The sequence below is a fragment of the Schistocerca serialis genome, chromosome 5, assembly GCF_023864345.2.
Source record: "Schistocerca serialis cubense isolate TAMUIC-IGC-003099 chromosome 5, iqSchSeri2.2, whole genome shotgun sequence".
NCBI lineage: Eukaryota > Metazoa > Arthropoda > Insecta > Orthoptera > Acrididae > Schistocerca > Schistocerca serialis.
In genome coordinates this window covers 232,564,926-232,583,081 of record NC_064642.1, presented here as the reverse complement: position 1 = coordinate 232,583,081, position 18,156 = coordinate 232,564,926, and the positions used below count along the sequence as shown (strand labels likewise).

Sequence of the window (18,156 nt, the reverse complement as noted above, 5' to 3'; positions counted from 1 at the left end):
GGCGTCGTGAAGAAGTTGCCTGGAGACTGGAGTGGAAGTCTGTAGTCTTTAGTGAAGTCAGTACATTCTGTCTGTATTCGAGTGACAGACGTCCACGTCTTTTTTCGTATTCCAGAGTCCATCCACGTGTATGCCGTATTTCAGAGTGTATTCACCCTCGATACACAGGTTCCATCCCTAGCTGCATGGTGTGGTGGGCCGTGACTTACCACTCGCGATCACATTTGGCGTTTCTGCAGGGTAAGGTAGCCAGTGCCTGCTACATTGCAGAGGCTACTCTTCCCGCGCTACTGCCATTTCTTCGAAGGGAAGGTGATATGCTTTTCAGCAGGACAGTGATGATGATGATGATGATGATGATGATGTGTGACTAGGGCCTCCCATCGGGTAGACCGTTCGCCTGGTGCTAGTCTTTCGATTTGACGCCACTTCGGCGACTTGAGCGTCGATGGGGATGAAATGATGATTAGGACAACAAGACACCTAGTCCCTGAGCGAAGAAAATCTCCGACCCAGCCGGGAATCGAGCCCGGGCCCTTAGGATTGACAGTCTGTCGCGCTGACCACTCAGCTACCGGGGGCGGACAGCAGGACAGTGTAACTGCTCTTCATGATGTAGAACAGCTGCCCTGACCAGCAAGATCTCTCGCCAATTAAACAGGTATGTCACATGACGAAGCGGTAACTTACTCATCCCCCAGGGCCTGCAAGAACTTTTGTCGAATTGCAACAAAAGTCGCAATATGATTGAGACGAACTATCGTAGGATGCAATTCGGCATTTGTACGATCGTTTGTGTGCGAGAATACACGCTTGCGTTGCAGCCAGAGGGGGCCACACTGTCAATTTATGTGACTGGACACCGTTTGTTGTGACGAATTTTTCATTTGGTCTGCATTTGTTATCGTATACTCCTACAATGAAGAACTGTATGTCACCCCACTTGTCAGTAAAATTACCTTGTCCTTGAGGGTGATGCATTTTTTTCCGGCGTTGTAGTTACCTCCACGTAGGGTTATGTAGTTGAATCTATCGTTCCTGAGGAGGGACAGAGAGTTACAATGCGACCCAGGCGACCCAGCATAAATTGACTATTGGAGAAATGCAGAAACATCCGAAGCAATGCTGATCCAATGAATTATCTTAGAAGATAGACCGAAGGAAGAAAAGCCCATATTTATAGCATACGAAGATTTAGAGACAAATTATGATAATTTAACTGGAATACACATTGCACAAATTCTGAAATTATCGTGGGGAAGATACAGTTAACGAAAGGTTATCAATAATTTGTACAGAAACCAATCTATAGTTAAGTGGTGAGAGACATGAAAAGAGACAGCAGCTGAGAAGAGAGTGAGGGAAGATTGTACTGTACCCAGCACTTTATTCAATCTGTACATGAGCAAGCAGGAAAGAAAACCGAAGATAAAGTTTGAAAAGGGAATTAAAGTCAATGAGAACACCAAAAACTAAATTTTCTGGAGTTGCAACTCCTCCATAGTTAAAAAACATCGTCCGCGAAGAGCCTCCCGGATCTTCCGACTGAATTCACCAGATCATACAGGACATAATTAAACTGTCACTGCTTGAGAAGTGATCGTAGGTCAACGAAACTTTATAAAAATATTTGTTAGGACATGGGGAAGAGAAATACATTTTAGTTGCCATATGAGAGAGTTCAAATCCGGTGTTTTATTAATAACGCAGTTTGGAACTATCGGCAAATGATTCGTTTTTCTCTAAATATGCGTTACTGAGTAACCGAGCGACCTCACGAACAATGTGAGGTGCAGCTCCATCGTGCATCAGTTGAGTCCAAAGCACCTCTTTCTAGCAGAGCAGGGGTCACATGTTGACGAAGCAGATCACAAAATGGTTCAAATGGCTCTGAGCACTATGGGACTCAGCTGCTGAGGTCATTAGTCCCCTAGAACTTAAAATGGCTCTGAGCACTATGGGACTTAACATCTTAGGTCATTAGTCCCCTAGAACTTAGAACTACTTAAACCTAACTAACCTAAGGACATCACACACATCCATGCTCGAGGCAGGATTCGAACCTGCGACCGTAGCAGTCCCGTGGTTCCGGACTGCAGCGCCTAGAATCGCACGGCCACCGCGGCCGGCTCCCTAGAACTTAGAACTAGTTAAAGCTAACTAACCTAAGGACATCACACACATCCATGCCCGAGGCAGAATTCGAACCTGCGACCGTAGCGGTCTCGCAGTTCCAGACTACAGCGCCTAGAACCGCACGGCCACTTCGGCCGGCGAAGCAGATCACAGTATCCTTACACACTGCATATACTTGGTCCTTGGGACCTGAGTTCCTCGAAGAAAACTAGACCAATCACGAACTGTGCCGTGAAGTCTCACCACACAGTGTCGCGTTGATTATGCAGGGGAACATTATGCACGTTCGTTGGCCGTGACGATCCCCAAATGCAACGATTACGATCGTTTACTGCCCCAGCGAGCGCAAAGTGTGCTTCTTCACTCCACAAAATGTTCCAAGGCTACACGTCATCAACTTCCCCCCTTGCAGGTAAAGTAAAAGCAAAGTGTACTCGAATGTCTGTGTCACGTGGCAAAAGTTGGTGAGTAATGCGAAGTTTATACGGATACAATTTCACAATTATTCACAGCACATTTCGAACGGTGAACCATGGAAAGTAAAACATTTTAGGTGCCACATGGGAGGATTCAGATCCGTTGTCTTTGTAGTAACGCAGTTGACACAGCTCGAGCACTACTGGGAGATCGCACTTTGCGTCCAGCATTCAACAATCTGGTGCGCAATTAGCGTTTGGCGTCTCCCGGGAGCAAACCAAATCATTGGCCGATCGTTCCACACTCCGTAACAACCAAGATTATCAGAGTTGAACTCTTTCATGTGGAAATTATTATGCGTTTCTTTCAACGGTTTGTTCGTTATTTGTCTTCTGCATATCCTAACAAATGTTGCAACAAAGTTTCGTTGTTCTACGATAACTTTTCATGAGGGACATCTCAAGTAGGGAAAGTTTAATTATAACCGCCCTGTACGTGAACTCATGTATTTTGATCATTAAAAGACAGTGCAAACTGTATTGAATGCCTTCCCGAAGTCGAAGAACACGGCACCACCTCAGCGCTGTTGTCTACGGCGCTCTGAATCTCATGGACGAGCTGATTTTTAGAAGATCTGTGTTTACAGAATCGATGTTGACTCGCATGGAGAAGATTTGCGTTCTCCATAAATGTTGTAACACGTTTGAACAAATCTTGCACCCATAATGACTTCTTTTGATATAAAGTAATATTTTGCTTCCACCAGTAACATTTTCTCTTCTACCTACGCGTTTTGGGAAATAATTCACAGTATTACGTATGTTTTTTCGTGTTGTCTGGCAGTTTTGGGTGATTTCACTGTAATGTAAATTTGCGCAGTTTTGCAATTATTGATGTATCTTTCTCTACAGATTGAGAGTAAGTTTCATGTGCGAATTTCTTCTTGCTTTGTTATGTAGAAACTCATACACATAATGCATAACTGTTACAGTCCACGTTCTAAAGCACGTGTTAAAATCACAAAGTCCCATGCAGAAACAGTCACAAAGATATGTTACGTATAGACAGGGTGCTTCAAAGTCTTTGCGACAAACGTCTATGGGTGATATACCACGTCACTTTTGTTCGAAACAATTCACTGACGCTTCCCAGGTGATCCTTTAGCATTAGTCGGCCCTGGGACGACGAGATTCATCAAACTAGGAGGGTCTACTAACTAGTGTACAGCGTAGTACCTACCCCAGTAAACTTATAGAGTGATTTTCAACAAGAAAACCATAAGAACGTGTGTTTCTCAGCGCAGAAAGATATTTTAGAAGCGAATCGGGAACATCAATTTTGATGGGTTTTCAGTCTTCCACGCTGCAGAGTGCCTACGTCATGCCAACTCCATAGAGCATAACCAGGCTTGAACAATGACTAGCATCACCAGGACGTATCAACGAACATTTTGCCTCTAAGAAAATCTATTCCCCGTTACTCGATCTATCGTTCCTTCACGTTTGTCGCAAAGACTCTGAAACACTCTTTATAGTGTGTCAACAGATATACACAGATGAGCCAAAGCAGTAGGAACACTTGCTTAACAGCATGTTTTTACGTCTTTGGAACGAAATACATCAGTGATTCTGCATGTCAGGGATCCGACAGTTTGTTGGTAGGTTTGTGAAGATATGTGGCATTAGATGTCTACATTAATTCGTCTAACTAACTGTCCGCTGATTTGCATATGCAGTAATGGCACCCGATAGCGACCCATAAGGGATCAATAGGATTTACATCAGGTGAATTTGGTCGCCGAGACATCGACGTGAGCTCACTATAGTGTTCCTCAAACCACTGCAGCACGGTTCTGGCTCGGAGACACTGCAGAAAGGTGACATCGTGGTCGGGGAAGACTTCAAGCATGAAGTGCTGTACGAGGGTGGTTCGCAGCTGTCAGCGTGTCTTCGATTACTACCACAGATCTTATGCAAGCGCAGGGGAATGTCTCCCGCAACATAATACTGCTCCCACCAGCCCGCGTCCGTGGCGCGCTGCATGTTGCGAGCCACCGTTCACCTCGATGAAGGCTTTGTGGGGACGACCAGCGACTTAGTGTAGCAATTATGTGATTCACCCGAAATGCCGAAATGTTTCCATCGATCGATGGTCGAATCCCGATGGACCCATGCCCACTATAGTCGTAATTGACGATTTCGTTGGGCAGCAAGTCAACACTTAAGGGTGGTCTGCTTTGGAGCTCCATATTCAACAACGTCCGGTGAACGGTGTGCTCCGAAACACTTGTGCGTGCACCGGTATTGTGCTCTTTTGGGAAGAGATGCCATAGATCGGCATCGAACTTTACAGAACAGGCAAGCCACCGAACCCCACATTCTGTGGAGAATCGTGGGCGTCCAACCATTTAGCGCTTAGTTCTTCTACCTCTTTCTGCAGATATCGCGACCGTAGCACGTGAACATTCGACCAATTTCCCCGTTTTCGAGATACTCGTTCACATGCTCTGCGCAATAGTAATGTTCCCTTTGTGAAAGTCGCTTATGGAGCCCACATGTTCGCTAACGTGATCCCCGCCCGTGTCTGCCCCGCTTACACACTTTTGTTACCGTGTCACGTACCTGCAACGCCATCAGGCAGCATCTAGCGTCGCGGTGGGCACTGGTCATAGTGTTGGCTTATCAATGCATACGCTACAGATCGTCCACAGAATACATACGCTATAATATGCTGCAGAGGGCGTTCTCTATCTATAATCTAAAACCATTATTTACGTGTATATTAGCTACAACGGTGTTTCTTTCTCTGAATAATATATATTTTGCTTGTTTACGGAAACTATCGAAACATCTGAAGAAATTCACTCTGTTGCTTTCGAGTTCTTCATTCACTAATTTATCTCCATACTTTTTGTAGTGGGGATGTATCCCCAGTTCTTGTGACACATTCGTTTCATGACCTTTATTTAGTCTGTGACGTACTTACACGTTTTGCTCTACTTTTCCAAATGTGTATTTGTGTGGCTATTGCTGTTGTTGTGTGATTGCTATGTACGTAGGCTCTAATGCGCTCTGTATACTTACTGTGGAAATCTCGGTCTGTTTGTCTCGGGAAGAAGACGGGACAGTCTTGACATGCTACATTCCAGAACCTGAATAAGCATCGTTTGATCACACTTTGTATTATGTATTATATTCTGTCGTAGTTTTTAGGTGGAGTGAATCCAGTTTTTAATCTTGTGTTTTTCAGGACATTTGCAACTTTCTGTCGTATGCCGCACGGAATGTTAGATGTATATATGTCTGTACTGTGGTTAGTACTTGGTCGTCTTCCATAATTTTACGTCAGACTGACGTCAGCGACATAGCTCCATAATTATGCACGTGTGTCAGACAGCCGGCCGAAGTGGCCGTGCGGTTACAGGCGCTGCAGTCTGGAACCGCAAGACCGCTACGGTCGCAGGTTCGAATCCTGCCTCGGGCATGGATGTATGTAATGTCCTTAGGTTAGTTAGGTTTAACTAGTTCTAAGTTCTAGGGGACTAATGACCTCAGCAGTTGAGTCCCATAGTGCTCAGAGCCATTTTTTTTTTTTTGTGTCAGACATATCTAAACATATTTCATTCCTTACTACTAAAAACAGTCTTGATCACGATTTATTTATTAAGGTGACCGGTTTCGACCACTACTGTGGTCATCTTCAGACCATTAAGTAGGAACCTCTTTCTGCTGGAGAATCACTACCGGTCACCTTAATAAATAAATCGTGATCAAGACTGTTTTTAATAGTAAACATTTGTAACACATTGATCACTGTCACTTCCATAATGTATTCAAAAGTAAAATTTCATTCCATTTAGTCCTCAAAAGCTTAACAGTCTACGGACAGAAAGCAGGCAAGAATCGAATACCTGCAAATATTCAAAACGAAAACAAAAACGCACCTCTTTAACCACTGCTTCTGTAATTTATCAGTATATTAACTGTTTTCCCAGGCGCTGGCCTCTCTTAAATAGAGTGTTATAAAAAGTATTCCATATTTTGCCAGCCGATAACACGGACCAAAAAAAAGAAAAAAAAATCAGTAAATATATAGTCTAAAATGCATACATTAAGAACTATGAGCACTCGTTCGTCTTCGTTACTGTGAAACACATCGCTTCTACTGCCAACTCTTTGCTATTATGAACGACCAACCGAATGCAGTAAACAAATGACACATTCCTGTTGCTACTGTCCATGGATAAAGCATGACGTATACATCTGTTAGTATTGTTACTGTAAACCGTATTCACAGCCTAGTTAAGTTAGTTCTGACGGAACCAGCTTATGTTTTCAGTAGTTAATGAAATACTTTTTTTTTTTAAAATGTGTGAAATCTTCTGGGACTTAACTGCTAAGGTCATCAGTCCCGAAGCTTACACACTACTTAACCTAAATTATCCTAAGGACAAACACACACACCCATGCCCGAGGGAGGACTCGAACCTCCGCCAGGACCAGCCGCACAGTCCATGACTACAGCGCCTAAGACCGCTCGGCTAACCCCGCGCGGCTGAAATACTTTTACCTTGTTGTTTTATCTTTGCACTTACCAACATGGAAGCCTATCATTCCACACAGTAAATGCTAGACATGATCTTTCACCATTGATTCCATTAACCACACGATAACAGAACATTATTTCTGCCATTTTCTGTGTGGAATAATAGGCTTCCGTTATGCCGGTAAGTGCAAAAACAAAACATCAATGTAAAAGTATTTCACAAAATATTAGTCCACAAACTGGTTCCACCAGAAGTAATGTATATGTTACATTTACCCAGAACTGTGAATACGGTTTGGCTCTGGCTCAAATGGCTCTGAGCACTATGGGACTCAACTGCTGAGGTCATTAGTCCCCTAGAACTTAGAACTAGTTAAACCTAACTAACCTAAGGACATCACAAACATCCATGCCCGAGGCAGGATTCGAACCTGCGTCCGTAGCGGTCTTGCGGTTCCAGACTGCAGCGCCTTTAACCGCACGGCCACTTCGGCCGGCGAATACGGTTTAAAGTAACATCATTAACAGATGTTTATTGTATGCTATATCCATGGACAATAACAGACAAATATATTCTCATTTGTTTACTGCATTTTGTAGCTCTTCCGTAGTATCAGATAGCTTCTGGTAGAAGAGATGTGTATCACAGCAGTGAAGATCAAATGGCTCTGAGCACTATCGGATTTAACATCTTAGGTCATCAGTCCCCTAGAACTTAGAACTACTTAAACCTAACTAACCTAAGAACATCACACACATCCACGCCCGAGCGCCTAGAACCGTGCCTAGAACCGCTCGGCCACACCGGCCGGCTGGACATCTCAGACATTGGGTCTTCCTGAATAAAGACCTGACACTATGTACCAAACTGACAGGGTATCGAGACATTGTTGATTCTACCCTGCTCTACAGTTGCGAAACCTGGGAGCTAACTTGTCTTAAGAAACTAGAGCGCTTCAACTATCAGTAGCTTAGATGCGTTATGAACATCAAATGGGATGACTTCATATCAAGTACAGATGTGCAAAAGGCGAAGATGAACAGTACAGAAGCCACCGTCATTAGACACCAACTCAGGCGAATTCGTTGTCTCTAGCTAATGAAAAACGATGGATTTCCGCCAATAATTTTGTATACTAAAGTGAACACAGGTAGAAGGCTCAGCAGTATTCCTCTGAATCGCTTTAAGGAACAATTCAAGGAGAACCTAAGCAGGCTAAACATTGACACCAGTAACTGGTGCTCCACTGCAGAAGATCGTACTCGCTGTTGTATAACTACCGTTTGATTATGATTATCGTGCAGCTACTGACAGAGTTTCAAAGTGGACTGAAATTATCGTACAGCAGCGAAACGTGGTAGATATGCTAATGCATTAACGTGGAACCGATTTATGCTGGGAAAAAATTAGTTCCGGTTTTGGTCACCAGGTGGGAATCTGGGGCTCTGCTAAGCCGTCAAATGCATCTCCACGGCAGAACTGCGGTGTAACACAGAAGATAAATAGAAACACGGAAACGATTACCAGCCGACGGCGAAGCTGCCAGCGTCGCTGCTCGCACTTCGCGGCATTGCCTGGCGATGATGAAACAAAATCCCACTGGAACTCACCAGCGCTTTTAACCTGCTGCATCGCTGCCCGCCAAGATTCACGCCAGTCGACGATGTAAACTCAGACTGGTTTGTTTTTCCAGCAGCGACCATCGGGGGCCCGTCCTGAAACGTGAGCCGTGATTGGCTGCTTCAAGGCCACTCTAGTCGCGCCGTTTTTGAGTTCTCCTCGTTGCGCGCTTTCTCGAGCAGTGTTTTTTGTTGCGAGCTTGTGGAAACAGTTTCGGTTACGATATTAAAAAGGCAGTTAATTCAGCCGTTTTTGAACGCACAGCCGTCTGGTACTAGAGTCATACACAACATCACAACCGCTGTGTATTGGACTAACAAAGAAAAGACGTTTCTATATAATGTGAAACACGTAAGCTACACTTTAATATTCTTTTATTTAATCAGACAATATTTTCTTCAGTAAGGGACAGAGAAACAGATTTCTTGTGTCGATAGCCTCTACAAAATCTGCATTGTTCCTTCTTGATGTGCCAACTACAGGAAGTATGTCTCTGTAGTACGTAACGATCAGTGTATTCTCTTTGCCTACAGCGGTATTATATAAAACACAAAGAGCTTTTACAATAAGCTCTGTTGTCTCAACTTTCGTTTCAATCGGTTTTTCTAAATATTCGCTAGTGTGCTTCTGCAATTCCAAATGCACATTCAGCCATTCTTCTGAGTCCTTAAAAGGCTTTGTTAAACCTATTTTTCGAATGATGAAGACTTTTCCTGGCACAATCTATAATCAGGTGTCTGAGTTTGAGCAAGTTTCATCTCCTACGAAGACAAAGGGGACTTTGATAGTAGTACTTGGGAGGAAGTCGCCCACAGGAATTCAAGCATATCTTATGCCATTTTATCGTTCAGTACGTACCTCCTGAAACTGCCTTCAGCACTTGTTTTCCACATGGCCCTGACTTCCGCAAAAGTGTATTTGCAATGTGCAAATACACTGCAGTATTATTGAGGAGTAGCTTTTATAATTACGAAACTTTGAGACTGATCACTTAGAGCTAAGAATTCTGATATGTTCCCCACTGATTGAACTTAGACATTTCTGGAACGCTCATTTCTTATAGAACATAACAGCTATTTCTTCGAATTCTTGTGCCGATTGTGGGTTCATAGACAACAGTTGTAATTTTTGCTACAGCACCGATAAAACCTTGCTGACAATAAGAGATACGGTAGTTATTCTCACTCTAAATTTTCCTGCTAGAAATGCATTCGACATCCCTCTTGCCATGAACCTGAAATTAAACAGCAAGACTGTAGAACAAACGTACTCAAACGTAAATACTCCCTTAACCTTTCTCAAATTCCCAGTGGCAAAATATCATCGGGTCTGCTACCATCAGCTTACCAAACAACGAAACCTGAGGATTCGACAGTAATTTAGTTCATTTTGATTATTTTTACATGCCATCCACTCTGAACACCTAAGGGCTTAGACATATCTTCCCCAACAGAATATGTTTTACCACAGGAAGCCGTAAGTGTTCCAAGTTTTGTAGGTACTGCTCCAGGGATTCCTGAATTGTTGTTATTGTGGTCTTCGGTCCTAAGACTGGTTTGATGCAGCTCTCCATGCTGCTTTATCCTGTGCGAGCGTCTTCATCTCCGAATAACTACTGCAACATACATCCTTCTCAATATGTTTACTGTATTCATCTCTTGGTCTGCCTCTACGATTTTTACCCCCTTACTTCCCTCCAGTACTAAATTGGTGATCTCTTGATGTCTCATAATGTGTCCTATCAAGCGATCCCTTCTTTTGATCAAGCTGTGAAACAAATTTCTTGTCTCCGCAATTATTTTCAGTACTTCATTAGTTACGTGATGTACCCAAGCAAACTTCAACATTCTCCTGTAACACAATATTTCAAAAGGTTCTCTCCTCATTTTGTCTGAACCATCATCCATGTTTCACTTCCATACATGACTACACTCTAGATAATACTTCCAAAAAAAGACTTCCCAACACTTAAATCTATATTTGATGTTAATAAATCTCGCTTCTTCAGAAGTGCTTTTCTTACCATTACCGGTCTGCATTTTACATCCTCTCCAATTCGGCTGCCAAAATAACCAGAATTATGCTTACATATCTACACTTTCCCACCACAGCCCCACAAATAGAGGAGCCAGGGATGCTTTACCAGCCGGCAGGTGTGGCCGAGCGGTTCTAGGAGCTTCAGTCTGGAACCGCGCGACAGCTACGGTCGCAGGTTCGAATCCTGCCTCGGGCATGGATGTGTGTGATGTCCTTAGGTTAGTTATGTTTAAGTAGTTCTAAGTTCTAGGGGACTGATGACCTCAGATGTTAAGTCCCATAGTGCTCAGAGCCATTTGAACCATTTTGATGCTCTACCACCATACTTTTTACGTCCTGATAACAGGTCGTATGTGTGAAATTGCTGTGCTGGAAACCACCCACACTCACTCACACACACACGTCCTTTTTATATTGCGTTTAACACTTGTGTTTGTATTAAACAGATTTTGACTTTAATAGTATACAGGCAATAGTGATCCGTATTGCAGAGTGGTTGGCTCATTCTTTTTTGTCCTTTCAATCAGCCAGCGCAGGCCATCTGCTATACTGTTTTACCACCTTCTACCGCTTTTTGCCTTTCAGTTAATGTTTTCAGTTTTGGCTTCCTTCTTTCGTTTTCTCGTTCTGTGTGGTTACACAGTTCGTTTTACGCCTTTTGTTCGTGTCCCAGATCTTAAGTGATAGGATTCATATGGGGCATGCCCTGGGAAAAAGGGACTGATAATCCAGCAGTTGAGTCCTTCCCTCCCCAAACCAATCAACAAAAACAATAGTGATCTATGTTAAGTTACATAAATGTTTACTATGAAATAGGAGTTGGAAGTGTTTTTCCAAAACTGACAGAGGAAGATGGCATTGTAGTGCCTCCTTGAAATCGTCGCACGAACGATAAAGTGGCTGATATCGAAATAAGTGACCATGGGATAGAAAAGCAACTGAAATCGCTCAACAGAGGGAAGGCCACTGGACCTAGCGGAATACCAGTACGATTACCGTTTTCGAGATGGGTCGTCGAAGAGAAACACGAAACTATAGGAATATTTCTCTGACGCCGGTTAGTTGTAGAATTTTAGAAACTATTGTACCATCGTGTATTATGACATTTTTGGTGGCCGATAATGCCCTCTGTAGGAACTAACATGGGTTCCGAAAGCAATGATCGTGTGAAACCTAGCTTGCTCTGTTCGTCCCCGAGTCCCAGGAAGCAGCAGATACGGCCGCCCAAGTACATGGCTTGTTCCTTTTCAGTAAGGCATTAGATACAGTTCCGCACTGCTGTCTAGCGAAAAAAATACGACCGTAAAGAATATCCGATCAATTGTGTGATTGGACTGCAGAATTTCTAGCAAACAGAAAACGGCAAGTCATTCTGAATGGAAAGAAGCCTTCAGGCGTAAGAGAAATATCGGGCATTCTCCACAGGAGTGCTATAGAAACATTACTTTTCAGAATACTTAACAAATGACCTACTACATAACGTCAGAAGTTCCAGGAGGCTTTTCGCGGATGATGCTGTAGTATACACAGAAGTCGTGAAGCTGGAGAATTGTAGCGAAATGAAGGAATACTGCAGAGTATCAACGCTTGGTGCAGGGAGTTGCAATTGTCCCTCAAAATAAACAAATGTAACGTATCAGGGTGGTCCCCTAAGTACCCAACCCAACAAAGAAACCACAAAAATTTTGTAAAAAGAATGTATTTATTTTTCAACATAATCTCCTTTCAGGTCTATACACTTTTCCCAGCAATGTTCAACAAGTTCGATACCCTTTTTATAATGAGAGCTGTCTAACTCCTCAGAATAGTCATTAGCTGCTGACGTCACGTCATCATTTGTTGAAAATCTTCGATCACGGAGCCATTTTTTCAAGTTTGGGAACTGAAAATAATCCTAGGGGGCTCAATCAGCAAATAGGGTGCATGAGGTAGTATTTCAAACTTTAATTCATTAATTTTGGCCATTAAATAACGGACTTGTGAGCTGGTGCACTGTCCTGAAGAAACAACACTTTCTGCTGGCCGGAGTCGCCGAGCGGTTCTAGGCGCTACAGTCTGGAACCGCGCGACCGCTACGGTCGCAGGTTCGAATCCTGCCTTGGGCATGGATGTGTGTGATGTCCTTAGGTTAGTTAGGTTTAAGTAGTTCTAAGTTCTGGGGGACTGATGACCCCAGAAGTTAAGTCCCATAGTGCTCAGAGCCATTTGAACCAAACAACACTTTCTTCTTGGCCAAATGCGGCCGTTTTTGCTTGGTTTTTTCGTCCAAATGTTGCAGTATGTTCGAATAATAATCGCCGTTGATAGTTTTTCCTCTTTCAAGGTAGTCAATGAAAATTATCCCACGCACATCCCAAAAAACCGACGCCATGACCTTGCTGGCAGATGAAATGGTATTCGCCTTCTTTGGAATCGATTCTGCGATTTGTGTCCATTGGTTTGATTGTTCTTTTGTCTCGGGAGTGAAGTGGTGGACCCATGTTTCATCCATGGTTATGAAACGGCGCAAAAAATCAGCTTAGTTGCTGCGAAACTTCGCTAAACACTCAACTGAAACATATTCACGACACTGTTTTTGCTCGAATATGAGCAAACGCGGAACAAACCTTGCACACTGTTTTCTAATTTTCAGCTAACATGCGATGTACTGCACTTTTTGAAAAGGCTACTATGTCTGCTAGCTCGCGCACTTTCAGTCGACGACCATACAGAACCGCTTTGTGGACTTTCTTCACCATTTCCGGGGTCGTCACCTTATTTGGTCTACCACTGCGTTGTTCGTCTTGGCAGCTCGCACAGCCTCGTGTAAACTCAGCTACCCAATATTTTACTGTTGTCGACGAAGGAGCAGACTCTCCCAAAGTAGCATCTAATTCAGCTTTAATATTGCCTGTGCTGAGGCCTTTCAAAATAAAATATTGTATCACATAACGATCACCAGTTTTCTCCATTTTCGCAAGTTCACTCACAACGTTCACTATTGATGGCTGCCAAACAAGTACTAAACAATGTGGCGTCTTCTAACTTGAAACATATGCTTCGTAGATCGTATACTTTATAATACTGAGATATTTTTCAACAACGACTGCCATCTCTCGGTCAGACTGCGTACTTACACTGCTGGCCACCGTAAATGCAACACCAAGAAAGACAAGAGGTAGCACAACAAAATTTATTTTGTAGATAACATGTTGACCAAGTATCAAATGATTACGTTTACAGACATCTGTGACATGTGGTTCCTACCAGAATCAGTAGCCAGAGTAGCCGCCATTGTTGGAGATCACCGCTGCCACACGTCTCGGCATTGAGTCAAAGAGACGTTGGATGTGTTCCTGGGGTACAGCAGCCCAAGCAGCTTCCACACGTTGCCAAAGATCATCTGGTGTGGCAGCTGGGGATGTAATCTGGATCACTCGTTGAGCAACCATGGACCACATGTTTTCTATCGGCGAAAGATCCGGAGAGCGAGCCGGCCAGGGAAGCAATTCAATCTGGTTATTGACGAAGAACCTTTGGACAATGCGTGCCATGTGTGGTCGCGCATTATCCTGTTGAAATATGGCTGTGACCGAGCCCTGAAGGTAAGGAAGGACAACTGGCTCCAGCACCTTGGATATGTAGCGCCGGCTATTTAAAGTACCGGCAATGCGTACTAGAGGCGTGCGAGAGTAATATCCAATACCGCCCCATACCATAATACCCGGTGCAAGACCAGTGTGGCGGTGCATAATGCAGCTGTCCAGCATCCTCTCTCCACGGTGTCTCCACACTCGAATCCGACCATCGTGGTGCTGCAGACAGAAGCGTGCCTCGTCAGTAAAGACAACGTCATTCCATTCTGCCGTCCACATCCGTCTGTCATCACACCATTGGCGACGGAGACGTCTGTGGTTCTGCGTCAATGGTAGATGAAGCAATGGACGTCTTGCGGACAGACCACTCTGCTGTAAACGGCGTCGAATGGTACACGCAGACACTGGATGATGCGTTACAGACGCAGTGTGCTGTGCTATGGTTCGGGATGTCACTGAGCGATCCGTCACTGCCATGCGCACAATTTGCCTATCAGCACGTGCAGTGGTGCACCGAGGTGAATGCGATCGACCACGTCGGTCCGTCGTACCCTCCTGCATCCAACGGTCACATATCCGCGTTACAGTTGTTTGGTTTCGTCCAACACGACTAGCGATTTCTCTGTACGATAATCCACAATCTCGGTAAGCCACTATCCCTCCTCTGTCAAACTCGGATACTTGATCAAAAGATGTTCGCTGTTGTCTACGAGGCATAACTGATCGTCTTGTGAAACAGCCACAAGGTAAAAACACGTGCCGAACGTACACTCGTCGAAATCGCCAAACCTTAAATGGCGCTATGAGGTGGCGCCACAGGCGCGCGTGATGTGCGTCTGCGCTGAATTCTAATCAGTTGCATATCTCATCGCTGCAAACTCATGGTGTAAATTTCACTTGATTCGGATGCTTCCTTCAGGGTGTTGCATTGTCGGTGACCAGCAGTGTATTTACAAAAGAATCAATGGAAGCAGTTACTTTCATAAAACATATAAGAGTACGTGTTCCAAGCGATTTGAAATGGATCGACCACATAACCGTGAGTAAGGCAGATGCCAGACTATGATTCATTGGAAGAAACCTGAGGAAATGTAGTACATCAGCAAAGGAAGTAGCTTAGAAAATACACGTTCGACCAACACTTGAATATTGCTTGTTAGTATGCAAACCGCACCAGACACGACTGATAGTGTAAATAGAGGGGATCTAAAGAACAGAAGCGCGTTTCGTTATAGGTTAATTTACGAGGGTTGGAACTTAAACAGTGGCAACTATTTATTCACAACCGATTCAAAAGAGTTACATGTTTGCACCTGTTACTGTCCTTCAGAGTAGACACCAGCGTTGTGTAGAACCCGTTGCTAGCGATGTGGAAGGCGTAGTGTACCATTAGCAGAGCCTGTTCTGTTAAAAAAAAAATGTTTCAAATGGCTCTGAGCACTGTGGGACTTAACATCTATGGTCATCAGTCCCCTAGAACTTAGAACTACTTAAACCTAACTAACGTAAGGACATTACACAACACCCAGTCATCACGAGGCAGAGAAAATCCCTGACCCCGCCGGGAATCGAACCCGGGAACCCGGGCGTGGGAAGCGAGAACGCTACCGCACGACCACGAGCTGCGGACCCTGTTCTGTTGATGGTGCGAACGGAGCGGTCTAAAGTCATGGTGATTCTCGTGTACGACTGTGGTTCAACTGGCTCTAACCACTATGGGACTTAACATCTGAGGTCATCAGTCCCCTAGACTTAAAAATACTTAAACGTAACTAACCTAAGGACATCACACACATCCATGCCCGAGGCAGGATACGAACCTGCGACCGTAGCAGCAGCGCGGTTCCGGACTGAAGCGCCTAGAACCGTTCGGTGACAAGGCCGGCAGTGCGACTGTGATGGTGTTATCCCAACGCATTAAGTTCCTCCACCGCAGACCGTCAATTCACAGTATTACTGTTCGTTTTTGGAGCATCACCTGCGATCAGCTTTGCGAAAGAAGCGGCGACACCTTCTGCGCAACCCACCCATCATTTTGCACGACAATGCGCGGGCGCATACAGCGCAAGTTGTGGCTGCTCTGTTCGGTCGATGGGACTGGGAAGTACTGTACCATCCACCATACTCCCGGATTTAAGTCCTTGTGACTTTGCCGGCCGGAGTGGCCGAGCGGTTCTAGGCGCTACAGTCCGGAACCTCGCGACCGCTACGGTCGCAGGTTTGAATCCTGCCTCTGGCATGGATGTGTGTGATGTCCTTAGGTTAGTTAGGTTTAAGTAGTTCTAAGTTCTAGTGGACTGATGTCCTCAGAAGTTAAGTCCCATAGTGCTCAGAGCCATTTGAACCTTGTGACTTTGATTTGATTCCGAACATGTAACTCTTCTGTATCGGTAGTGAATAAATAGTAGCCACTAAGTTCCAACCGTCGTTGTAAGCACGAAAGCGTCACAGAGATGATCAACTTGCTCCAGTGGCAGACTGCAAGAGAAGCCTTCTGCATCACGGTGTGTTTTATTGTTAGAAGTTCCGAGAGCGTACGTTGCTAGACGTGTCAACTAATATATTGCTTCCTCCTATGTACATCTGGCAAAAAGACTATGAAGATAAAATTAGGAAGATTCGAGTCCGACATAGAGGCTTACCGGCAATCGTTCTCCCCGCGAATTATTCGCGACTGGAACAGGAGAGTGGGGAAGTGACAACGGCAAACTACTCTCCGCCACACAACGCAAGGTGGCTTGCTGAGTATAGTTGTAGATATAAACGCAGCCCAATAGTGTAAAAGGAAAAAGTGGCTTTTTTAAAAGTGTCTGCTTTTCTGTTAATTCATATTAGTAATAAAGTAATTTAGAAGTAATTCCCGTAATTATCAGGATGAGTAGGTTTGCACTAGTCGTGACTGGTTATTAGTATACTTTACAAAAGTAGCCTTCAGCGATTGCTTTAGCCATTTAATGTACAAACTAGAACTACACTTACTGCCTTCCGCACAATGCATGTCGGGTGACGCGGCGAGACTGTCACGAGAGCAAGCAAGAAGTCACGACTTCCGCCTAAGATAGCAAGCGCTTCTGGTGGTACGCCTGCGTCAACTTGTGGCTATTGCGCATGCGCCAGGTTGCTGTCTCCCGTACCTGACTCACGCGCTGCGATCTGCATTGTTCCTTCGGTGAGCTTTCATTCATCGATTCTACATCTAAACTCTGCGGAATACTGTGAAGGGCATGGCGGAGGATACTTCCTATCGTACCAGTTATTAGCGAGCACAGGGAGAACTGTTGCTTTAACACACCTGAGAGTACTGCAATTATCTAACGTTCTCTCTGTAATCCCTGAGCGAGCGATATGTAGGCGGCTGTAGTACATTTCCTGATACCTTAAAGATGCTTCTGGAAACTTAGTAAATATGCAGTCGCAAGAAAATTTGAGTCTGCTCCAAGCGTCAGTCTGTTAAGTTTTTTCAACATCTTCCTGACGCTCGACAATGGCTGAAACAATTCGTACAAAAATGGTTCAAATGGCTCTAGACACTATGGGACTTAACATCGGAGGTCATCAGTCCCCTAGACTTAGAACTACTTAAACCTAAAGACATCACACACATCCATGCTCGAGGCAGGATTCGAACCTGCGACCGTAGCAGCCGCGTGGTTCCGGACTGAAGCGCCGAGAACCGCTCGGCTACCGCGGTCGGCAAACAATTCGTGCTGCTGTTCTTGTCACGAAGACCAATTACCGGTTTTCTTTGTCTAATGCATATTTTTCTGTTGCATTATACACGGACATTATACAGTGACAAAACTCGTGGGATACTTCCTAATATAG

The 18,156-nt window shown here is 44.4% G+C and overlaps 1 protein-coding gene across 2 annotated transcripts in view; it reads right to left on the bottom strand.

The window, feature by feature from the left end:
- The window catches only part of LOC126481345 (acidic mammalian chitinase-like), a 62,692-nt gene extending 45,303 nt beyond the window's left edge, over nt 1-17,389 (bottom strand). The window contains exon 1 of one of the 2 annotated variants that reach the window (XM_050105038.1): nt 17,311-17,389. In XM_050105038.1, the coding sequence (XP_049960995.1) occupies nt 17,311-17,329 (19 nt within the window). In that variant the 5' untranslated portion in view covers nt 17,330-17,389. Of the gene's footprint in view, nt 1-8,709; nt 8,765-17,310 lie in introns of those variants that run through there. The other variant, XM_050105037.1, reaches the window with a different exon arrangement.
- Nucleotides 17,390-18,156: the final 767 nt, after the last annotated feature.